The sequence below is a fragment of the Glandiceps talaboti genome, chromosome 16 (assembly GCF_964340395.1).
Source record: "Glandiceps talaboti chromosome 16, keGlaTala1.1, whole genome shotgun sequence".
Lineage (NCBI taxonomy): Eukaryota > Metazoa > Hemichordata > Enteropneusta > Spengelidae > Glandiceps > Glandiceps talaboti.
In genome coordinates this window covers 7,119,131-7,142,469 of record NC_135564.1, presented here as the reverse complement: position 1 = coordinate 7,142,469, position 23,339 = coordinate 7,119,131, and the positions used below count along the sequence as shown (strand labels likewise).

General features: G+C 36.7%; 1 protein-coding gene across 1 annotated transcript; it reads right to left on the bottom strand.

Annotated features, from left to right (window-relative positions):
* Positions 1 to 1,618: 1,618 nt before the first annotated feature.
* LOC144447441 (aspartate--tRNA ligase, cytoplasmic-like) lies at positions 1,619 to 12,383 on the bottom strand. The gene is made up of 14 exons (XM_078137471.1): positions 12,242 to 12,383; positions 11,023 to 11,119; positions 9,680 to 9,767; positions 8,748 to 8,840; positions 8,301 to 8,403; positions 7,646 to 7,742; positions 6,955 to 7,095; positions 6,340 to 6,451; positions 6,069 to 6,203; positions 5,368 to 5,459; positions 4,548 to 4,750; positions 3,832 to 3,955; positions 2,421 to 2,532; positions 1,619 to 1,834 (listed from the first exon to the last, which is right to left on the bottom strand). Exons 1-14 carry the CDS (start codon positions 12,277 to 12,279, stop codon positions 1,671 to 1,673), a joined length of 1,599 nt encoding a protein of 532 aa, XP_077993597.1. The 5' UTR covers positions 12,280 to 12,383; the 3' UTR covers positions 1,619 to 1,670.
* Between the last annotated feature and the right edge of the window lie 10,956 nt (positions 12,384 to 23,339).

Here is a 23,339-nt window from a genome sequence, read left to right as displayed (position 1 = left end):
GGTAATGGTATATACTATGCACCGTGAGTCTAAACTTCACTGAAAGCAAATCTTGTAAATAGTTCGTTTGAATACACATATTATTGATGGTGCGGTGTTTTTTGTGAATTTATTTTTTCTTTCAGTTCTTTTCTTGTTGCTTTTGATTCCTTGCATAGCATTATTGTAGTTGACCAATACGTACGTACACGGCTAGCGGCTCGTCATTATGCATTTTTGTTAAACTGAACATAGAGGGCGCCCTTCAATACAGGTTTTATCTCACTTGGAAACATGCCCCAAACTGAGACTTTTTTTGTCAACAGAAGGAAGCTGTAAGTAGACACTAAGGTGTCTAAAATATCTTTGGAAAATCCATAATATGAATTTACAGTGATCCAATTCTTATCAGACATGCCACAAAATATTGTAGGAATTGACCACCGCAGTGGGCAGAAATGCTCTTTTGAGGCATGTGGAGAACTGTATACAATATTATGTATGCAAAAATTGACCTTTGACATTGTGCCTCCAAATCAAGTAAAGACAGTAAACACATACTGTGAGTGTTAGTAGTGTTTTTTTATTTTGTTTCTGATAATGAGATCTTTGTGTAAGTGTTGTTACATACCTGTCAAAAACAGACGATTTAAAACATCCTAAGTGACAATACACATAGAGGGAATGTGTTCAATTCTCAATTTTTATATTTGTTGTATAGCTGTCCTGAAAGTAAGTTGATCTCAAACACATGCAACTGATTGATATGTGAAAATCGTCAGCCATTTAAACATACACTGACAAGAACACAACATAAAAGGGACTAGACATAAAGAGTTGTCACTGCTATATTGCTTTTGGTGTAAATAACAGCAATGTGCCAACAAGGATGAAACTCTAGTCTAACTTGTGGCCATTCTGTTAATAACTTAAATGCAATATACATGATTTTATTAAATGGTGACCAAATCATACAATTTTGAAAATGTTTTCCTACATGTATTGGACCCTTGAGATGTGTGAAGCTTTTTATACTGACAATACCGTTACATTAAACTTCAAAGTAAAATGTTACCCCCAGGAACAGTAAAGCCTCAACTGTGTGCAATGATGAAATATATCAATAAGGTTTGTATATAAATATCAATGTACAATGTTTAACATGCTCTCAAACTTTGTCTTGAAATGGTCAAAAGAGAATTCAGTAATGAGTTACTGAAGTGAGGGCTACCTCCAAAGGTAATGAGTAGTTTGACAACTTTTTTTTTGGAATAAAGGGTATACATGGAACTTTTCTCTTTTGAAATATGATTGAGGTTGAAGAGGTTCTCCTGATTGTGAATTGTTTATAGTGTTTTGTTATGCAGATTAGTGTTAAGACAATGTTCATTTGCATATATTTTATATAATGCAATATACCAGCAATTTTATAAGTCACTTGTGCCCTTTCATCTCAGACATTTTATTGATGGTCCACTTTTTGTGTTTTAGTAGCTGTTGTATTATTTTTCATTTTTTAGTTGTTAGTTTGTTGTACAATGTGCTAAGACGTAAGTGTAGTGCGTTTGAAATAATAATAATAATAATAATAATAATAATAATAATAACATATCATTGAAAACGTAACACATTCCTATTTTCTGTGTTGAGTGTGTCACTTTGTGTTGAAGTATCTATTTTGAATGTATTCCTTATGGGGTAAGTCTTTTAGGATCACGTGGGAATAGTGATGTCTTCCTGATGTTATCCAGACCCAGGAAGAGCATGGTGACTCTCTCTAGACCGATACCACCACCTCCATGTGGTGGGGCACCAAAACGGAATGAATCAATGTATGGCTTGATTGTATCCAAACCTGCAATATAAATAGAATAGACATACATGTATCTAATGTAGCAAGAACATTTTGTGCATAAATTTGCTTACATTTACATTACAGAAAGAAGGTGAAAGTGTTTCTCACTCTTGAAATGAAAGGCTACCTTGTGAATTCACTATATCTAATAAAAACTTGGATGTTACACAGGATAAAATTTATTGGTGTCATTCACTTTCACTTATCAGTATAGAGCTGGCATCAATCAGAACTTACGAGGTGGAAGCTCAGACCACTAACAAAGTCTTTTCAGTTGTCTGAGGTGGAAGTGACATATGGGCCATCTTAGGCAACTTCTGTTAAACATATTGTCAACTGTTTCTATTGTTATTGTAATTATGCAATACAAGCAGTCAAGGCCTGTATGTCACTTTGACCATAGACCCTACACAAATTTCGTGTAGGGTCTATGCTTTGACGTACCGTTAGATTGATGCTGAAATACATTTCATCTTTCACTGATGTACTTCATAATTACCATAATTTGCCGCTGTGTATTGCATATTCTATTCATACTATATCTCGCTGCAAATTGAGTTCACTTTCTAAGGGTTTTTGTACTTACTGATGCCATGAACGGTAGCTCTCTCTGTCAGAAATTTAGGATCGTGAATCCTCTGAGCCCCAGACAAAATTTCCTCCCCACGCATAAACATATCGTAAGAGTTGGATAATGTCTGTATATGAAAACAAATATCACAAAGGTAAATGTAACAGCACATATCTCCTTTATTGTTTTTGATATGTACAAACACAGACACACATATGTACACATTTCTGTTCAGATTTTTGCAACTAGGAGACAGGGCTATGTTGCACATACATTCACTGTCGTGCTGCTCCGGACTAGGACTAGCAAGACTTTCCCAGTCAATCCAGTCTATCCCAGAAATCAATGCATAACACCTGCAGGTTCAATTGGTCATGTCATTCAAAAGCAAATTATCATGGTCTGATGCATCAAGCCATCATTAGCATCATCCCTATATAAGGGTTATTTTGGTTTATGCTTTCTGTACTTTAACTAATTTGGGGAAAGTATCTAATTAATGATTCATTTTGTAAAATACAAGTTGTATCTGTTGTGTAGAAATCTATGTGATTAGAACATCATTTTATCAGTGGTGGACAATTAAAACTAGCTTTGAAGATGAGATACATTGTGAGGTACATTGATACAAAAACAATAGTGGGTGCTTCTGATGTACACTCACTGATCAGTTTGTATATGTCTGTGCAAGTTAGTCATATGGTATAAGACAATATGACTAACTTTTACAGACATAAATAAACCGATAAGAATATAATTCCTAAATATTGATTTTTAACTAGAAATATGATTGTCATTCAGTGAAACTTGCATATGTTGTAAAACAAAGTTATGTGCATATGTATCATAATGATATGTCATCTTTATGCCAGGTTTAAATTAGATTGGTTATTGCATGTCAGAAAAATGACATGTTATGGATGAATGGTTTCACACACGGACACATGCATGGATGGACATACAGACAGATGGAGGCCACTGTAATAGCCCCCTCCTTTGGGGCTAAAATGAAACAGACATGTACAATCACAGACATCGGACCATGGACAAACAGAACCTGTTACAAACAGAGAAAGTAAACAAATAATGGATTAATAACACTTGGCACAGCATGTTGGAACAACAGACTTGTATTATATTTCATGATTTGATGAGAACAGTTTTATGGCCTCTTTGCATGTACATGAAATTCCAGGGGAAATGGTAATTTGTGTTTTTGAATGTGAACTACTATAATTATGTAAAGAGGCCATACAACTGTTCTTATCAAATGATGAAACGTAATAATTGTCTCTCTGTATTTCCAACATGCTGTACCAAGAGTTATTAACCCAATTCATATGTTTACTTCTCCTGTGTGTAACAGGTTCCGTTTATCCACAGTTTGATGTTGGGGCGACTGTAATAGTATAGTATGTATACTCACAGGATTGTTAGGATCTGGCATGGTATAGAATGGTCTCACATCCAGAGGATACTTATCTAGGACGTAGAAATCAGTATCATACTTGGCTTTCACTAATTTACCAAGTAATTTCTCAGCTGGAGTGCTGCCAATGGAAAAAAATAAATAAATACATTTATTTTGCAAACATCTACAGAAGATATGTACACATGAAGAGTGAAGAAAAAGAACAATAGAGGTGGAATATAGTGTTTCAATTTGGTGTTTCTTGGCAACCGACCAACAATTATGTCATGTGAAATTATGAAATGACTGTCCAGAACCCCAGGTCTATTAAATATCTTTATTTCCTGGAGTTGCATTCCTCTTTAAAGAAAGCCTACCATTATGATAGTATAAATTATAAATTCTAGGAATGAAGTTAAGATATATGTATATATAATATTCAGCACACAAATTAATAATTCCATCAATCAATAAGTCAATCATTCCATCAAATAATCAATCAACCAATCAATTACATGCCTGCTGGTCCCTGAGTGGGTATCTTTCCCCGTATTGGTCAGCAGGGATGTTAAACTGCTTCGCTGAGAAAAACATTTCTAAACTCTGACAATATAATACATGTAGAGACACCAGACTACAATGCATAGATACATATGATAAAATGTGTAGTTTACATCTGCATTTGGAAATAGTGTTTTTTTCCCAAAATCTCTAATCATCTATATCCTAACCTTAAGTCATCATTATAGCCAATCTCATATCCTGCTTCCTGTAACATCCGGATACCCTCATTGTATTCCAGTCTCAGTGACGGATCAAGGAATTTGAATGGTTCACTTGGATATTGTTTGTTGATGATTGCGATCTCCTCCTGACAACGGGCTTGGAGACCTCGGAATATTTGTACAAACATATCCCCTATAACATCAATTACCTATAAGAAGTAAGCAATGAAGTATTTCTAAGTTAGCAGTCATAGATTTTAAGTCCAATTCTGTAAACAGAGTGTCATAAAAATAACCTGTGTACAACCATAGTGAAATCAACATAACATTGACTAAGAATCTATTAGGTTCTTCTAAATCTATACCCATACATTCATAAGCAGGTCCCACAAAATTGTAAAAGGAAAAGTCTTGTCAGACTGATTTCTGCCTTTAGAACATTTGTATTGATTTCTGCTATCAACTTAAAGGAAAAGTCCAGTCCGACATATTTCTGCCTTTAGTACACTTGCATTGATTACTGCTATCAACTTATGATTTTGGGTGATAAAATAACAGCATGGTAACTTTACTAAACTGTGTAAAGAAGCCCTACTGCACTTGACAATTTTCTGCCATTTTGGGAATTTCCTACATTTGACATAAACTCCACATAAATCTGTGTCCGTAATTTGCACTGAGTGTCTTGCCTGTTCATGAGCTAGACTTTGACTACTTTAAAATTGTCTTTGGGCACTAAATTCTGAAATTGGTATTAGTTATTTACATGTAAATTGTTGGAACTAATTGATTCATTGATTCAATGAATACTATTAGAGATTTTTACCTCATGGTAATGATAATTAAAAGCCATCTCCAAATCCAGACCTATGAATTCCGTCAGATGACGATGGGTGTTGGAATCCTCAGCACGGAATACTACAATGGAAAGAGTTTATCAAAGAGGAAAAATATGAATGATACGACAGAGGTTGGGGAAGGGGGACGGAGTGTAGGGTAGGTGCTTGTGCCTATGGGGATTCTGTCTACATGTTGCTAGAAATGAAACTTTTCATAGCATGTGTGAAAAAGGTGACAAATTCACTTTTCTACCATAGTACACTGCAAGAAGTTCACTTTTTCGTGACAAAGTGGTGAGAATTAGCCTTGTTCTCTGATTAGAAATCTCCAAGATCTTAGTGGCAATTTTATCCATATGGTATTTATTATCAAGAAAACTGCATTTCTTGTGGAAGTTCTTCTAGCACATTTGCTGCAAACTGTTTGTGTCATTCTTGCATATTAAAAGACATCGTATTCCCTTATTATCTTTTCACAGACTGTCTTCAAGTGTTATATTTTTCAGAAAGGAATAATCAAATATATGTTAGCTATTAAAACGATCACCTGTTTGCTTACCACTTTCATTCAATGTGTGAGTTCACCATTTTTTTCACAATGGTCATGCAGTTACCATTTGAATATTTGCATATTAATGATCTACTTTGCATACTACACTTTTGAAGCATTCTGTTTTGAGAAACTTACCACTTCCAATAGTCCAGACACGGTCGAAGTCAGATGCTATTGCCATTTGTTTGTACAACTGTGGGGACTGTGCAAGGAAGGCTTTACCTTTGAAGTAACCCATGGTAAAAACATTGGCACCGCCCTCACTGGCAGCTACAATAAAACGAAGATAGACATATCTAAGTTTTTTACGTCCAGTTTTTTGCATTGGAGAATCTACTACAGTACTACTAATGATAAACTTGGTTCTATAACATTCCAGAACATTCCAACATTTGACAATACCTACCTCCTATCATTTTAGGAGTGTGGATTTCCACAAATCCTTTCCCATTCAGAGTCTCCCGGAATAATTGACACACCTGCGCTTCAAGTCGGAATATTGCCTGGCTGGTTGTTGTCTACAAGGAAGAAGTAAACAAACAATAACAATATTGGTAAAAGTACAGTCGGAGAAGAGTGAAGGACACAAATTGATGAGAAAGGCAATATTTAAATATTAAGACATGACAAGGAGGGTAATATAACAACTTATTGCCTGCCTAATTGACTCTGCTGACCATAAATTACAAGCTGCCAGTAATGTTGACAAAGCATTATAGCATGTTTAATTGACCAACTGTAATCTGGGGTCAGAGTTCACAGTTGGCCAATCACAATCTGGGGGTCAGCATCACAGTTAACCAATCTCAGTCTAGGGTCAGAGTTCACAGTTGGCCAATCACACTCTGGGAGGTCAGAGTCACAGTTGACCAATCTCAGTCGAGGGTCTCAGTTCACTACTTAGAATGACATGCACATAACATGCATCAAAGTTTGAAAATTCTCTGTTCCAATGAAAACCATGAAAGCAAACAACTATGAATTATATCGTCCTGTATCCAAGACAAGATTATGTTCATACCCTTAAATCAATAATCCTGTTATCTAGTCTTGTATCTTGTTTCACGGTTGGCATGGATTCATCCTCTTCTTCCGTGATTGGTCGAACAGCATCATCCAATTGTAGTGGCAGCTTTGGTGCTGACTCACTCACTACATAGATCTGTACAATATAAACAGTGCTGGTATTAGTGGGTGGTACATAGATTAATCTACCTTATTCAACACTTATATCTCGATTACCTTCAAAATCAAGATGTAATATACAAATGTACAGTGTTTTGTTGTTGAAAGTGGCAAGAAGATAAAATCTACCTAAGTTCAACAACAAGTACATAAGCATTCCCAACTTGTGTGTTGTGTTACATACATACAGACAATAAGATAAGTTTGTTAGCTATAACTCTGAATATTTAGTCCTTAGTGAAAACACTGCCAAACCACTTTCTGTGGAATTTAGTAACTTGAAGACTCAACAAAGAAATGACTACTTTCGTGCATCCTGTCAATTTACCGTCATGATCATAATCCAGCTGCCTTCCTTGATTCAATTCAGAAGTACCATAAAGAGCTTCCACATTGATCCTACAAATGTACATGAACATTGGATTCCAATTTTTTTTTTGAGAAAACTTAGAAAAGTCATTATTTTAGAAGGTTTCTATCATTCTACCGAGCACTATGGGTCTCTTTTAGATGAATGTACCACTTACCCTTAAAACATGTAATTCTACATCATGTTGAGTACAGCTTTCAACTTTTGCCTCTTTCACCATACCTTCAACATCTACAATGGATTCTTTGGTTATACTTCACGGGAGGAAAAGAACGAAGGAAAATCAGAAAATCACATAAACGTTCAGTTTTCATCATTGCATGCTACTTTATTACTGTATATACTACTGGCATGATTTAGTTTGAAGACAAACCAATAATTTGGTCAGTGCATTGAATAGTTGATAGGGCTACTCTAGTCCTTAGATTATCTCAATGGGCCAACACCCTCAGCCCCCAGCCCTATCCCAACCCCAAACACACACATATACACACATGAGCACACACAGACACACGCACACGCACACGCACACACACACACACACACACACACACACACACACGCTTTGTAAATGTTGATGAAATTAACGTCAAATTTCAAAATTTTGAGATCAAGTTTACCTAAACCTTCTCAAGAACATTATGTGTAAGAATTCTTCACTTATTTTCAAAGCATAGACAATGTAAATGAAGAAGGATACTGTTGTGTGAGTCAGTAAAACGTCAGAGAAAATATTCCATTGTCTATATGTTGAAAGTAATGAATAAATTGGAATAACATTGTTATCATTTTGAACTTTCTACATCACTTACTTGGCAGAAAACTTCACCATGGCTTTACTAGCAATATCTCCCACAGCAACTAAACCCTGAATGTTATAATGTTGTTGTCGTAATACTAGAAAACACTGCTTGCCTAGAAGAAAACAATTACAGATGAAAAAGTTATAGGTATTATGGTATGCAAGTGTGTCATTAGGGAACAGCATTTTTTCTGAATTCTTCTGAATTCTCACAAACATATAATGTACATACATACGTACGTACGTACGTACGTACATACATGCATACATACATACATACATACATACATACATACATACATACATACACACACACACACACACACACACACACCTCAACATACATACATATTCTTTATACAGAATAAATTCATGGCTAACATTAAACGTTCAAAATCTACACATACTATTATGATATTTGCTACATATATACACTGGCACAATGTAGATAACTTACCTTTACTTCTGCTAGTGTGTACTCTGGCTCGTATCCACACAGTTTGGTTGGCTTTGGAAGCATTTAATTCTCTAATCTTTTCTAGCTGACGATCTGAAAAGGTAAAGTGACAGGGGAGACAAATGAATATGCTAATTTATATCAAAGTGACCGTATGGCTCACAAATGAGTATTCAATTTGGATTTGTAATTGATAAAACAATTTTAATGTATTTCTCTACTTGAAAAACAGGGTGAAATAGCATAGACCAAGTGTATGTTTGTGATTCAATAAATTGACACAAACGAAAAAATGTACAAAAAGTTTGTTACTGTACGTATAAGAAATGATTTGTAAACAAACTGTACATGTATACACACAAATAAACACTTGTAATAATAAATAATCAAAATATTTATATCAGGAGATGTTTCAATATGTGGGGAAGTGACAGATGTATGTACAGACTGGACATTATGTAGAGATTACTTGCATTACCCCTGTTTGTTTACAAATCATTCCTGTACATACATAACAAACTAATAGTATAACTTTAGTTTTTTTGCAATTTACTGAGTTTAATGCAAACATGGACTTGATCTAAAAAGACTAATGCATGTTGTTTCACATTATTTTTTCAAGGGAAGTAGTAAATTTATTTTATTATGTTAGATTTTATTAATGAAATCACAAATAAATACCCATTTGTGATCCATATCAACATTTTAATATTAATACAATACATCCACCATGGTCATGAAATATGGTTGTTTTGTTACACATGCTATTCTGGTGATTCCAATAATTTTGAAAATGAAATCTCCTTACTGACTTTTTCCTGAGACTGTACTAATTTACATACCTCATATCTATACTCTGCATAATCAGTATCTCATTTGCATATCAATAGTCTGTATGCTGCCATCAAACACATAAATTGAAATTTCCTTACCGACTTTTTCCTGAGACTGTATTAATTTGCATACACCATATCTATCCTTTGCATAATCATCAGCCTCCTGAGTTTCACCCTCAGTCGCCTGTATTGATAGAAAAATACATTATTACATGCCTCACACAAAATATCACTCAATATTTTCAAACATAACTTATCAATATAGAAATATGAAGCAGAATGAACAAGCCTTCATAGAAGACACAGACCTCCACCTGGTGTGTTGTATGGAAATGTTATTATGCAAATTTGAATGGTGTGTGACACTGTCTAGATACAACACTTCATAATTTATTGATCAATTTGCTATTTGACCTCAAATATGCAGGTCAAAGTCAAAGGTCAAGGTATAAAAAGAAAGCTTATACTTTGCTTATATTGGCATAGACATTTTAATGGAGTCTTGGACATTCAACTTCTTGAGTTAACATAAAGAAAAATGACACTCGTGTCACCTGAGAATGTTTTATTTTCACCTGTTTTTCATTATGTGGTTTTCTGCTAAAAGAAAGTCTCTTGAAAACACTATTTGTTCATAGATACCATGTAACCCTTCCTAAATCAGTGAAAATTTGGTCCATGAAAAAAAACAGCCAATTTCTTTTTTCATTGAAATTCCAATCCCTGGAAAATATATTATTTGACTGTATTTCATCATCTTACACACATTGGCAGCATTTCATCATTTTACACATATTGACAACATTTCATCATTTTACACATATTGGCAGCATTTCATCATTTTACACATATTGACAGTATTTCATCATCTTTCAAATATTTTATGAAACAGCTCACCAAACATACTAATTAGACACGTGGTCTGAATTTCAAATAAAGACAAAAATTAACTGAGTTCTTGAATGGTAGCACATTAGAATGTTGACTGTATACATCTTGTTGTTCAGCCCTATCTGCATAGCAAGACATCTTGTACAACTGTGGCAATTGACATCTTCACTTACTTAGTTAGTTTATAAGATACAACCATGGCAATTGAGGTTTGGGTTTACTAAGTTGGACACAAGTTAAAACTGTTGTTGTTCTATTAGGTTACTTAGATTACACAAGTATGGGTGGTAGCAGTCCCTATGTTAAGTAGATGTAGTAAACCTGTAATCAAGATAAATGTAAACACTGGAAGTCCTCAAAATGTGGAAGACTTTGGAAGTCATTAGAAATGCAGTCCTACTGTGCACACAATTAAACCAACATTCATTCAATCAACAGCAAATGTCTACAATTGTTTAAGTAGGTATCTATCAAACCATAACCTCAATTTGTCACTAAATAGGTTATGATAAGGTTCTGGTTGGTGGTTGTCATTATCCCATACTTACAGCTCTTGCAGCAGCTCTCTCTGCCTTCTTAGCTGCCTTTTCTGCATCCTTCTGTTGTTTCTTCAAGGCTTTTTTGGATAAAGGTTTTCCATCAGGTCTGTTTGATTGGCAAATTGAAAATTGATACATGTTATCATGTGTTTTCAGTGATGTAGAAGGGTTCCCTGTGTGATTGTATGATGGGGATAAATAACACCCATGGGACAGTTGTGCAGCTGATTTAGAGCTGAAATTAGCTGTATTACAATAGAACATTACACATTGTAAACAAGAAATTTAGAATACAGCGCCCTCGCTCAAATTGAGGATATCATCATTTGTTAACCTGCAGAGCAGTAAGTTTGACTGTTCACGATATTATCGACCCACCCTTTCCCTCCCTTCATCAAACTATTTAGCATGTTTAGTCCTTTCAGGTACCGTAGAACCTGACAGTGGATCTTATTTACTTTATTGTTAGAACTCGACATGGCAGCCCCCTTGTGCTGCAGTTTTCATGCTTATTGTATTCTACCTTCTGCCTAGTCAGTAAGGTGGGGCTGGGTGCTATATTTTGACTGAACAGTGTTCTATTGTTAGTTTATTGGTCAATAAAGCACCTCCTATTCTTCACAAACAATGTGTTTATATGTTTGTTGTAAGCCAGCAATTATTGCAACTGGGAATATCAGAGCATGGTGACTCCATAAATATCCCAACCCCCCCCCCCCCCTCCCAATCAGCCCCTCTAAGGCTCTATGAACTTTAACAACCCCCCCAACACACACACACACATCGGTTCCCTCCACGTCATTACACCCATCTATAATTTCATTTGGTCACGTTCAAATAAGTTACCCTGTGTGATGCTTAGACAAAATGACAAAAGCCTGTAAATATACTGCAGTACTCCAAGGTTACATTTTTGTACATGTTTTTGGAATTTCGATTTTGTAGAAATTTCAGCAGACATTCGGTTTGTGGTGAGTGATACGAAACGTGCGTGCTGAAGAGCTTATACCATCATTTAAACTAGCTGTTGCGTCGTACGTCTCAACTACTTTCGCCAGATTTCATTTCTGAGGATTTCATCATACAATTTTGACAATAATGGATACGTACATTGTATGGTGTCGATTGTGAATACCGAGTTGACTCCGCTCGCTGTCTGGATCATGTATCGATCGGGTTTGCATTAGTTTCCATAAACCTGGCTATTACCTATAGATAAACGACTTACCCTAATGGCACGTCTGTTTGTTCGTCTTCTTTCTCCATCGTCGAACTGCAAAGTTATTTCACGATATAAGACCTCTACCAGCTGTGTGTGGAGCGGCTAGGTATGCTGGCTGGCAGTAAAATTCACATGGGTCGCTGTCTGACCTTCAACCTCATCAATAGCGCCCTCTCGAGACTGATTCATTAGACGTGTTAGGTGGCAGTATTCAACTTGTCTTACGTACATGTAATTTCTTCCCTTTCTTATGAAATCCAAACCTAACAAGGTGCGTTTTTAATACACTAACATTTTTTGTGGTCAGCGATACCAATTACGCACCGCAGTTTTATTACGTACTGAGTAAGTTTACTTTAGTAAGTAGATTATTATAATAAGTTGGCGATTACTCTTTCATAGTTTGCATTTACTAACGACCACTATATTTGAGATGTCCATTTATAGTAAAACGCAAGTGTCCCATGTTGATGTGATTGCTCTTCTTCGGTTTACCAATTCACATATTCAAACAATTTTTTGAAGAAAAAAAATTGACAGAAATAAAGGAACCAATTCAAAAGAAACACATGACGGATAAAAATAGATAAATTGCAATGACTTTAATCAGTTCATTTCATGTGTGTGTGTGTGTGTGTACTTTATTATTATCTCAGAAAGTGATAACAAAATTGATTAGAAATCATGGAAGCTCAATTCAAACATAAAAAGTGATAGCTGTTTGCCGTAAGTGAGGTGACAGTGTCATCCATAGCACAAAGAACGTGAAATATAGTGTATATCTTTTTCCGACTTCCTCCCTCCAACTTAATATTTAGGAGGAAACCTTGGTCAAGACCCTCAGGCTGACATCGTGCATTAGAAGAGCGCCACTTACGACGATTTTGCTGAAAACTAGTCTCGGTTTCCCAAGATTCTCGTGCGACATGCAGTGAGCCATCAGCGGTTAGACTGGGTAACGTAGACTAAAAATACACAGGTATACTTGGCACACTGTGTTTCAACGTCCATTTCGAAGCTTACCAGTAATGTAACGTGATATTTTGTCTAAAGTGAAACGGTGAAAACATACATTTACTTCTGTCACCACAATTCACACAACCGTGAGAAACGCTCAAAAGTTATCTACAGGATAAAAGACACATTGAAAAGCTTACATGTGTAAAAGGAAACATATCAACAGATACAAGTATTCGTTCTTACATTTGTCATGGGATTAAAAATGCAGTGTTCAAATGTGTCGTGTTCGTGATCTTTGACACGGCGTTACTGTGCATACATAGACGGTGAGTGTATTTACAAAACATAGTATTTGACATTCAGTGGCGGTGGAAACGAATACAAAAACAACAAAATTGAATAAATAAGAACAGTAATAAAAACTGCTTCCTTCCAACTATTCGTTCATTGGGACAGTGAACGAAAAGTTGGAAGGAATGGTTTTATATGGTCTTTTAAAAATGATGTCAGTTTCCGCAGCCACTATTTCTTGTGAGACTTCACAATTTTTGGGATTTTACTATTTGTTTCTCGAAAACGTAAAAAAAAAGTTTAGGGTCGGCAGTAAAAAACTAGATGGGGTCAGGTAACCGGAACCAAACAATTATTTTTTAGGCCTTACCTAGAAATGAACTAAAATTAACAACAACGAAAGCAAAAACAACATTTAAATAAAAAAAAGTAAAATAAATGCTTTCTTCCACCTCCTTCGTTGAATGTCTTGAGACCGCGAAGATCTTTCACGTGGAATTTACATTGTAACTGAAATTAATAATAGCAGCAACAGCAGCAGCAGCAGCAGCAACAACAACAACAACAACAACAACAACAACAACAACAACAACGGAATATTTTGCGGAGAGCTTCAAAAAACTCCGGAGACGCCGTTTATCGTAAATGTACTGGGCTGCAATTCAGAACTTATACATCGATGGAAGACAAAAAACCAGTTTGTTAAATATTGTTATATATTGAATGGTCGACTTATTCGTAGTACGACAATATCTCATGATGATTTACACCAGTAATACTACAGTAACGACCATTTACGTCTATACATGTCTAATCATAAACATTGTCTATATCCGATCCAATTCCTTGGGTTGATGTCTATACCATTTTAGACAAATTGCAGTTAAATTTTCGCGTAAAGCTATTTACCCATTTTCTTCTGTGTTTAACCATAGACCATCGTGTAGGATCTATGGGGGGGGGGTCTATGGTTTAATTTAATCTGCCTCCGTCTTGTTTTCATTTGTCACGACTTCTTTTTGTAAACGAAAGGAGAACGCACTGCAGGAAATAAAGGCATTTTCATAAAATCTGGGTTCAATCAATCAATTGTTAAAACAACCAAGAATGTTCATTATGTTCTGCCATTAGTCTAGCTGATAGACCCTCGGGCATTTCTACTAATTTTAAAAGTGACCATGAGTCGCAAAGCACCAAGGACGCTGTCAATGACTTGTCCTTCTGCACGATGATGTCTGCTGCCTCCCACTCTGAGACAGTGCGTGTTCAAGAGAACTTGGGGGGGGGGGGGCTTCACTGAACAATGAATGAGAAACAGATTTAAACTCTATGTTTCTCGGCAATCATGAACAATTGCATGTACTAGTAAGTGTTGTAAAATCATGAAAGGACTGCAGAACTTAGAAGTTTATGAAAATGTGTTTCATCAGTTTCCTTGAGTTGTGACCCCTTTTGATATCAATTTCGGCTATTATTTCAAGATGTACAATTGTTCTATCTAGACCCGACATCTTTTAATAACTAGCCGACGACCAAATGTGTCATCACTAGTTGATAATGTCGTTAGTTGCTGCATTCTGGTAGCTGTGTGACTTTCAAGTATCGACAGTCTGTGAATGCATAATGGGGTAAAATATCAGGTGTGTTTGGTGGATTTTGAAGCAGTCTTGATGGTGAAAAGAAATCTCTCTGAAAAGGATTATCTTTACTTTGGTTGTCGGCACTGGCTCTAGAATCACGAATGGCGGGAGTTGTCACGGTAACATGAGGTAGTGTCAGCTTGGTTCTTACTTCGATCTGATATTCGCTCTCACTGCTCGTATCATCCGGGAAACTCTCGTCCGACGTAGAAGTGCTCTTCACCATATGAGGGTGTGGTCGTGTCTTCATCATGCGTACAACAGGTGCACTTTTGTGTTTTACTCTCTCGACGTTATGAGATGGTGGCATATGATGAGTTGAGTGTCGCCGAGTTTGCTCCAAGGGCCAACCCAATGGATTGACATGTATCAATTGCTTGCAGTTTTGCGTTGTCGCCATTAGTATTTTCTCATCGTATATATTATATGTCCTCGGGCTTGTCACAATTTGCTTACCTGCCGTGACGTCACAAACATTTGGCAACATCTCGTTATAAGAAGTGGTCGTTGATGTTCGTTCAGTAAGACACCATTTATTGGAACGTTGCCAACTGTTGTTAGGAAACTGACGGTACACGGGCGGTCTCATCGTTCCGAATACAGCCGTCCAGTTGCCATTATCGTCCTCGTACGTCACGGCTGCTGGTTGACGCTCGATTTTATTCTTTGGTATTTTCAAGAGATGGGCCGGAACGGGTGATATTTGCCTATGTTTGAGTCGGGTCTTAGATGCATTTTCCCCCATGAAAGGCGTGCGCCTGAAACCCATGTCGTCATCGCCGCTCTCCCCACTGTCACTTGTCGAGGACTCCGACAAAACAGGAGTGGTGATACCATACGTTTGTCTCCGATGTCGTAACATCCTATTAACGAATTTTCTGACTGACTTTGGTAACCGCTCCTGTACACGTTTTCTGATTTCTTCTTGTCGTTTTTTCTCTACCTCTTCTTTAGACATTGTTCGTATCTTTCTCCGCCTCCATCTTCTCCGTTTCGGTTTTGAGATTGGTATCTCATCATCTAAACTCGCTGCAGCTCTGGCTTTTTCTAACTTCAATTCATACAGATCATGTGAGATTTCTCGACATTTGTCTTTCAGTCTTTCCTTCTCCGCAAGAAACTCGTCGTTTATTAGTTGTTTTTTCTTCTCTGCTTCTTGTCCGAGAATGTTAGATTTGATATGGAGAACTTCTCGGGATTGTTTACTCAGAGGAACATCCTTCTTCTCGGTTGGGTTTTCGTCCGGGGCTTCTTCTTGCGTTGCCATGGTAACAATGCTAACGCAGAGGGATCTTCAAGACCTGTGAATATATGAAACGATAAAACCAGTTTGGTTTTTTTTGTAGAAATAGGGAAATCAGTACACCGAAAGATCCACTTGGGTACGCAGTGAGTGTGGTAGTAGGTATTGCTGATTTGTCATAAATTGAGGGAAAAAAGCAAGTAATTCAGTCGCAGAATTAACTAAAAAACGAATAAAATTTGCAGCAGCGAGAAGAAACTGTAAGAGTAAGTGACTGTAAGAGTAAACAACATATTGTAGGGAAGGGATGAAGGAACATGCACACAGGCAGACACGCACACAAACTCACACATACATACATACATACATACATACATACATACATACATACATACATACATACATACATACATACATACATACATACATACATACAAACACATACATACACACACACACACACACACACACACACACACACACACACACATATATATATATATATATATATATATATATATATATAATATACAATAATGTAAAATAAAATAAAATAAAAAGTTCTTTGAATGAAATAATGTTAACATGCAATAAAAGTGTGGATTCTATCGAAACATCGTCGTAAACCACGGCGTCTTTCACGACACCGTCCAACACACGCTGTCAAGATACTAGCATTTCGAAGTGTCGCAGAAGAAATATCGGCTCTGGTTTGCGAGAATATATCGAAAAAATACATATAAATGGTTAATATTAGTCTGTAACACCAAAACATACAAAAACTACAGACAGAAAAAGAATAAATACTTTTGGCCTGTACGATTTGCCATACAAATCCCCCAACAGTTGCCAATATAATCCATATCATAGAGATAACTTATCTGCAGTAAGCCCTAATGTTTCGCGCTAGTTCCACTTCTGACCGCGTTTACAACGTCTTCTTTCCGTAATGAGTTGAAAATGTTGTCATAACAATGATCCCCCTCACCCCTACCCCCACCCGTGTTTACCTTTTCAATCACTTAGATGAGGAACGTCTTCATAGTATGGTCATTTTAGTAACTTACATCAAATATCAGCACGTTGGAAAATTTTGCTGCGATGGTAGGTATAGTCTGGAGAGACCATCATGTTATGTAGTCTTACAGTATTTGCTAGTCTATGTCTAAACACATGACTGCAAGTACAAAGACTATATTGAATGTATATACAACTCTCATTGCTTTTCTAACGGAAATCAGCACTTCCATTAACTGGACCAGACTTGGCTACACATGGTTAGCATGCATATTGGAAATTCCAAAGAGGACAATGCCGAATTTCTGTACCATCTTAACTAATGGTCGTACTTCAAGAAAACTGCCAAGGGTCTAAAATGAGCAGGACAAAATAGGTCTGACGGCATTGTTCGTAAAGTTTACAGTTGATAAAACCGAAACAACCATAAACCATCTTTTCAGAGCAGGTGCTTGAAGAATTCTGATCGATGTTGTTAGATATTCGTTCCAAACATTCGTTCCGTTATAGTTTGCACTTTTACAATATGCTTGAATAAGTTATCTTCATTCAAATTGATCAGCTAGGCGCGTATTACCATATATGGGCAGGGAAGCCAACTGTACTGGGTGTGACGTCACAGTTTAAAGCAAAGTACATCAAAGTTTTCATTAAGTTTCTATCAAAGATAGGCTCAGAAGTCATCACATTTTATGAATGTTTTGGCCATAGAAACATAAAATCTGTTTGTTTTCTTCTATTTCCAGTTGGCAAGTTGTACATTTATTTTTGTTTTAATCGCCTTTACACGAATTCTATCGACTTCCATAGCTCATAATACAGTTCCTGGATCTTTGTGTATTACGGGAGTAATACACAAGTATCATTCTGTAATCTAATCAACTGTATGCCCCCACCCCCACCCCCAGCCCCACCCCCATCCATTAAATAGACCCAGCAAATTGTTATGCTTACAATTGATACATGTAATATTGATAGCGTGATAAATTACTTCCAATAACTCGAGGTCAGTAATGTTGGGATTCACACAAAACGCGGACTATGTGAACGGGAAATTAGATGGAATGGAGTGAATGGCATTGTAGGATGTACATACGGAAGACAAAAATGAGATAACAGATAAAATATTCTACTCTATCACATTAAAGTCAAGAAAATACTATTGTTACCAGCAGCAACATCAATTTGTTTATGGAGACGCATCAATACTAGTACGCCGGGATATGCTGTTAGCCTTGTACATATGATCAGAATCCCCTCTCCCACCCCAACCCTTCCCTCCTGGATAGAGCTTGTATGGGAAAGGACCAGAACTTAAAGTAAAATGATGAAGATGTTACTGAAAAGAGTGGTTGGCATTTTACCAACAAGAAAAAGGAATACCATGTCTTTAAATAACACTTGGTGAAACATTGCATGCGTCGTAAATAAAACACTAAACAAAAAACCTGGTTAAATTTGGATTAAGAGTAAACCCCCCCCCCCCACCACACACACACACACACACACACACACACACACACACACACACACAGAAACAAGCATTAAATCCTTTGCTACCTCACTGCTATTTCTTACCTCCAGTATTTCGATATCAGTGACTGTAAGTAACTGCGTATTCACCATGGAAACGATGGTTGGGCTGATCAATGATTCGCAACCGAAGTTTTGGTGTCCGAAATATTGTCTGAAGATTCTAAGTGTCTCCCAAAGACTTTACTAAAGTCTTAGAAATCTCACGACTGCGGTGTTTGTCATTCAACTCAGCAAATCCTTTTCCATCTGTTATGTACATGTGCTGCCGATCTCGTCCACTCCGACTTCAGAAATAAACGTGTCGTAGTTGGTACAATCCAGTCAAAATACTTATCCCTGAGAAAATGTTATTGATTCTAGCTCTAAATGACTAGTAACATGCTGCATCAAAAACAAGCTTCGAGCGATTGTAGGATATTTTCGTTTTTGCCAGATGTTCTGATTCAGAGCGATACAAACAATATTTAGCTCACTAGATCAATTTGCACCGTTTCCTGGCTTTTCAGCGCGACAAGGATTTTATAAATAATTCATATTAAAAAGTCACATCACTTCACCGAAGGGGTGGCCGTAATTCGTTATTACCTTTAAGGAATGTAAACTAAACGAGAATTCCATCCGAAATTCGAAATTTCATCCTCTAAGCATGACTTTAACTTACGATTTAGCTTGACGCTTTCCTTATGAATTTATGAAATAGCGTTGATGAAATCAAGAGTTCTCGTGTTATACTATTCCCACCCACATTATTCATGTAATATTCTAACATAGCTGACTTCACCTTTGTATTTCTTTAGGTTGTTAGGGATATTGCGGTGTTTTCTCGTTCGGTCACACACCTATGAGTACAGGGAGCAGGTGTTCTCATCACGGCACAATGGAAGCCCGCCCTCACCCGGTCAATAACCTGGTCAACTATGATGTGAATGTTATTTACAGACTGTCAACACTACAGTTGACGTAATAGTGTACTTCAAGACTACTTCTGATTACTTGTTCTTCTCTCTTCTTTTTTCTTCTTTTTCTTTTCTTCTCTTCCCTTCCCTTCTCTAAGACTTCTACCTCTATTCTGTCAAACAAATGTTAAAGAGTTCGTCTAGATCTGTCTCTGTCTTTGTGTCTTTACCCATCTCTCTCAATCTCTCTCTATCTGCTTTTGTGTGTACCTGTCTCATCCTGTATCTCTGTCTCTAGATCTGTATGTGTCTCTGTCTCTCTAGCTGTCTCTCTGTCTGCCTCTCTTTCTCCCTCTCTCTGAATCTCTCCCTGGCTGTGTATCTGTCTTCCACCCTGTCTCTGTACATGTGTCTCTCTCAGTCTCTCTAGCTCTCTCCCCCTCTCTCTGCCTTTGTGTCCCTAGTACCTGTCTCTCACACTGCCTCTGTCTCTCTCTCTCTCTCTCTCTCTCTCTCTCTCTCTCTCTCTCTCTCTCTCTCTCTCTCTCTCTCTCTCTCTCTCTCTCTCTCTCTCTCTCTCTCTCTCTCAGAGACAAATACATGTAATACTGCCTCAATGAAGTTGGACATAAACTTGTACATATAACCCGTCATCATCCAAAACTACTAACTCTGAATTCTAATAATGATTGCAACTATTGCAGCATGCTAGTATTTCTGTCTTTTTCCACCTACTACTATCAATTCTACCGATACTACCTTTCAGCGATAATTTCTTTGTCGTGGAATACTTAATACATGCATACATCTTGATATAAGTGTTTCAATCATAGCATATATCTAACGAATCTGACTACATGAAAGCATGTACATATGTATATGGTACCACAACCATATAAGAACGGTTTTATAGACCGGTCCTATTTTCACTTTAAATTTGAAGACATCTATGAATTATGTAGACTCGATTGCATGAACATAGAAATATACATTATACTAGTAATTAACACCACAAACCAAACCCAGGACAAGGGGAGTATTGTAAATCTTCTGAAAGACGACGCCATTTAGTGATAATATAGCAATAAAGCAGTACAGTATATTTATACCGCTATTGCCCTGTATCTACAGGTATTGTGAAAACGAATGAGGAAGATTGTAGTTTGGTGAACGCACGCATGCGTATCGTCATAGACGTACCAACATGTTTGACATCCATCATTGAGAGACCATAACCCCTAATTCACAATCACTTAACATGTTTTTAATTTTATGGAACTTGGATTCAGGAGTTTGCTGTGGGTATCAATTTGTCAAAAATCGGAGTATCAAAGAATTGATTATTATAGACACCACACCTGTATAACTGTTACCCTGGTGAAATGAAATCTATAATCCGCACAAACGCTTCCTTTGGAAGCCCCCTCCCCCTCCCCCAAGGTGTCCCAGTCCCTCAATTCATCATTCAGGTCTGCGTGTCCTGTCATGCCTGTTTTCAACTATCTTACTAAGTGTATTTAAAACAAACTCGGACAACTTCCAAGTACTCCGAAGATACTTTCATAATCCAAGGACGTTTTTATACATTCAGGTCATTCCCTTGTGTTTTCAATTACTGATAGTTTCATTGTTTGTGAACAATTCAGGCACGATTACCTACGAATGAAAAATACTTTCTGTGTGGTAATTTGATTTGCTGTTCAACAAAAGCTATGAAAGTATGAATCGTGACATAACAATACATGTATGCGTAATTGCAAGACAAGGTCAGTAAGTTCACATACTGTACCCACCCTACGATAATTATATACACATACATTCATACGTGTACAGTACAAGAAGATCTATTAACCATTAAAACTAGTTTTGAACTGTCTGACCTAGCATTTTCCTGAAAGAAAGTAGCTCTCAATAGCACTAGTCGTAACTATGGGCGACCGGGGTTTTTTTCTTTTGTACTTTGATTTTTTCACATGCCTTTTTTTTGTGCTACACGTCTATTACATTGTGCTTTCTTGTCCTTCTTGCCGAAGTAATCTCAATAAACATTGTTTTTAATTCTTTTTAATTTAAAAGTTCACTGAGGTGTAAGGACATTTTGTCAAAATAAACACTGGCGTTGAAATATACATTTGTGCTCATATCCCCACGACGTTTCTTCGGTCTACCAGCTTCGCGATCCATTCTGAAACTGGAAATCATTTGTTGTTCATCACTAACAAAACAAAACCAACTAATATTCAGAAATCTCGACTACTGGACACATCTACTCACCTGTACTTCTAAAGTTCAAACAGTTCGCGGTTGGAAGTACTGTATATCTAACAAAATTAAATATGAATTTCAAATACATTTATTTCAGATGTAAATTACTTTTTAAAAAAAAGAAGTTGTTACTATTTTCACAAAGAGAAGAATGAAATTTGTGAATGAGGTATGAAGGAATAAATACCAATTCGTGTTAGTAATATCTCAAGGCTCAACTCGTACAACATGTACAGCAATCCTATTGTTCGTAAAAGGTGAACACAGATCAACCTATATACAATTGTGTCCAATATCCGGGGGGTATTTAGTAGCTAAAGTAATGTATGAGTAAAATAGGACTAGTCATTATGAAAAGTTGGTGAAGTGTGTTCAAATATAACAGGTTGGTTGAGTATTGTCAAACATAGCAGGTTGGTTGAGTATTGTCTAACATAGGTATGTTGGTGGTGTATAGTCAAACATAGTATGTTGGTGGTGTATGGTCAAACATAGTATGTTGGTTAAGTATTGTCAAACATAGCAGGTTGGTTGAGTATTGTCTAACATAGTATGTTGGTGGTGTGTGTTCAAATATAACAGGTTGGTTGAGTATTGTCAAACATAGTATGTTGGTTGAGTATTGTCAAACATAGTATGTTGGTGGTGTGTGTTCAAATATAACAGGTTGGTTGAGTATTGTCAAACATAGCAGGTTGGTTGAGTATTGTCAAACATAGTATGTTGGTTGAGTATTGTCAAACATAGTATGTTGGTGTATGGTCAAACATAGTATGTTGGTGGTGTATGGTCAAACATAGTATGTTGGTGGTGTATGGTCAAACATAGTATGTTGGTGTATGGTCAAACATAGGATGTTGGTGGTGTATGGTCAAATATAACAGTTTGGTGGTGTATGGTCAAACATAGCATGTTGGTGGTGTATGGTCAAACATAGTATGTTGGTGGTGTATGGTCAAACATAGTATGTTGGTGGTGTATGGTCAAACATAGTATGTTGGTGGTGTATGGTCAAATATAGCAGGTTGGTGGTGTATGGTCAAACATAGTATGTTGGTGGTGTATGGTCAAACATAGTATGTTGGTGGTGTATGATCAAACATAGTATGTTGGTGGTGTATGGTCAAATATAGCAGGTTGGTTGAGTATTGTCACACATAGTATGTTGGTGGTGTATGGTCAAACATAGTATGTTGGTGGTGTATGGTCAAACATAGTATGTTGGTGGTGTATGGTCAAACATAGTATTTTGGTGG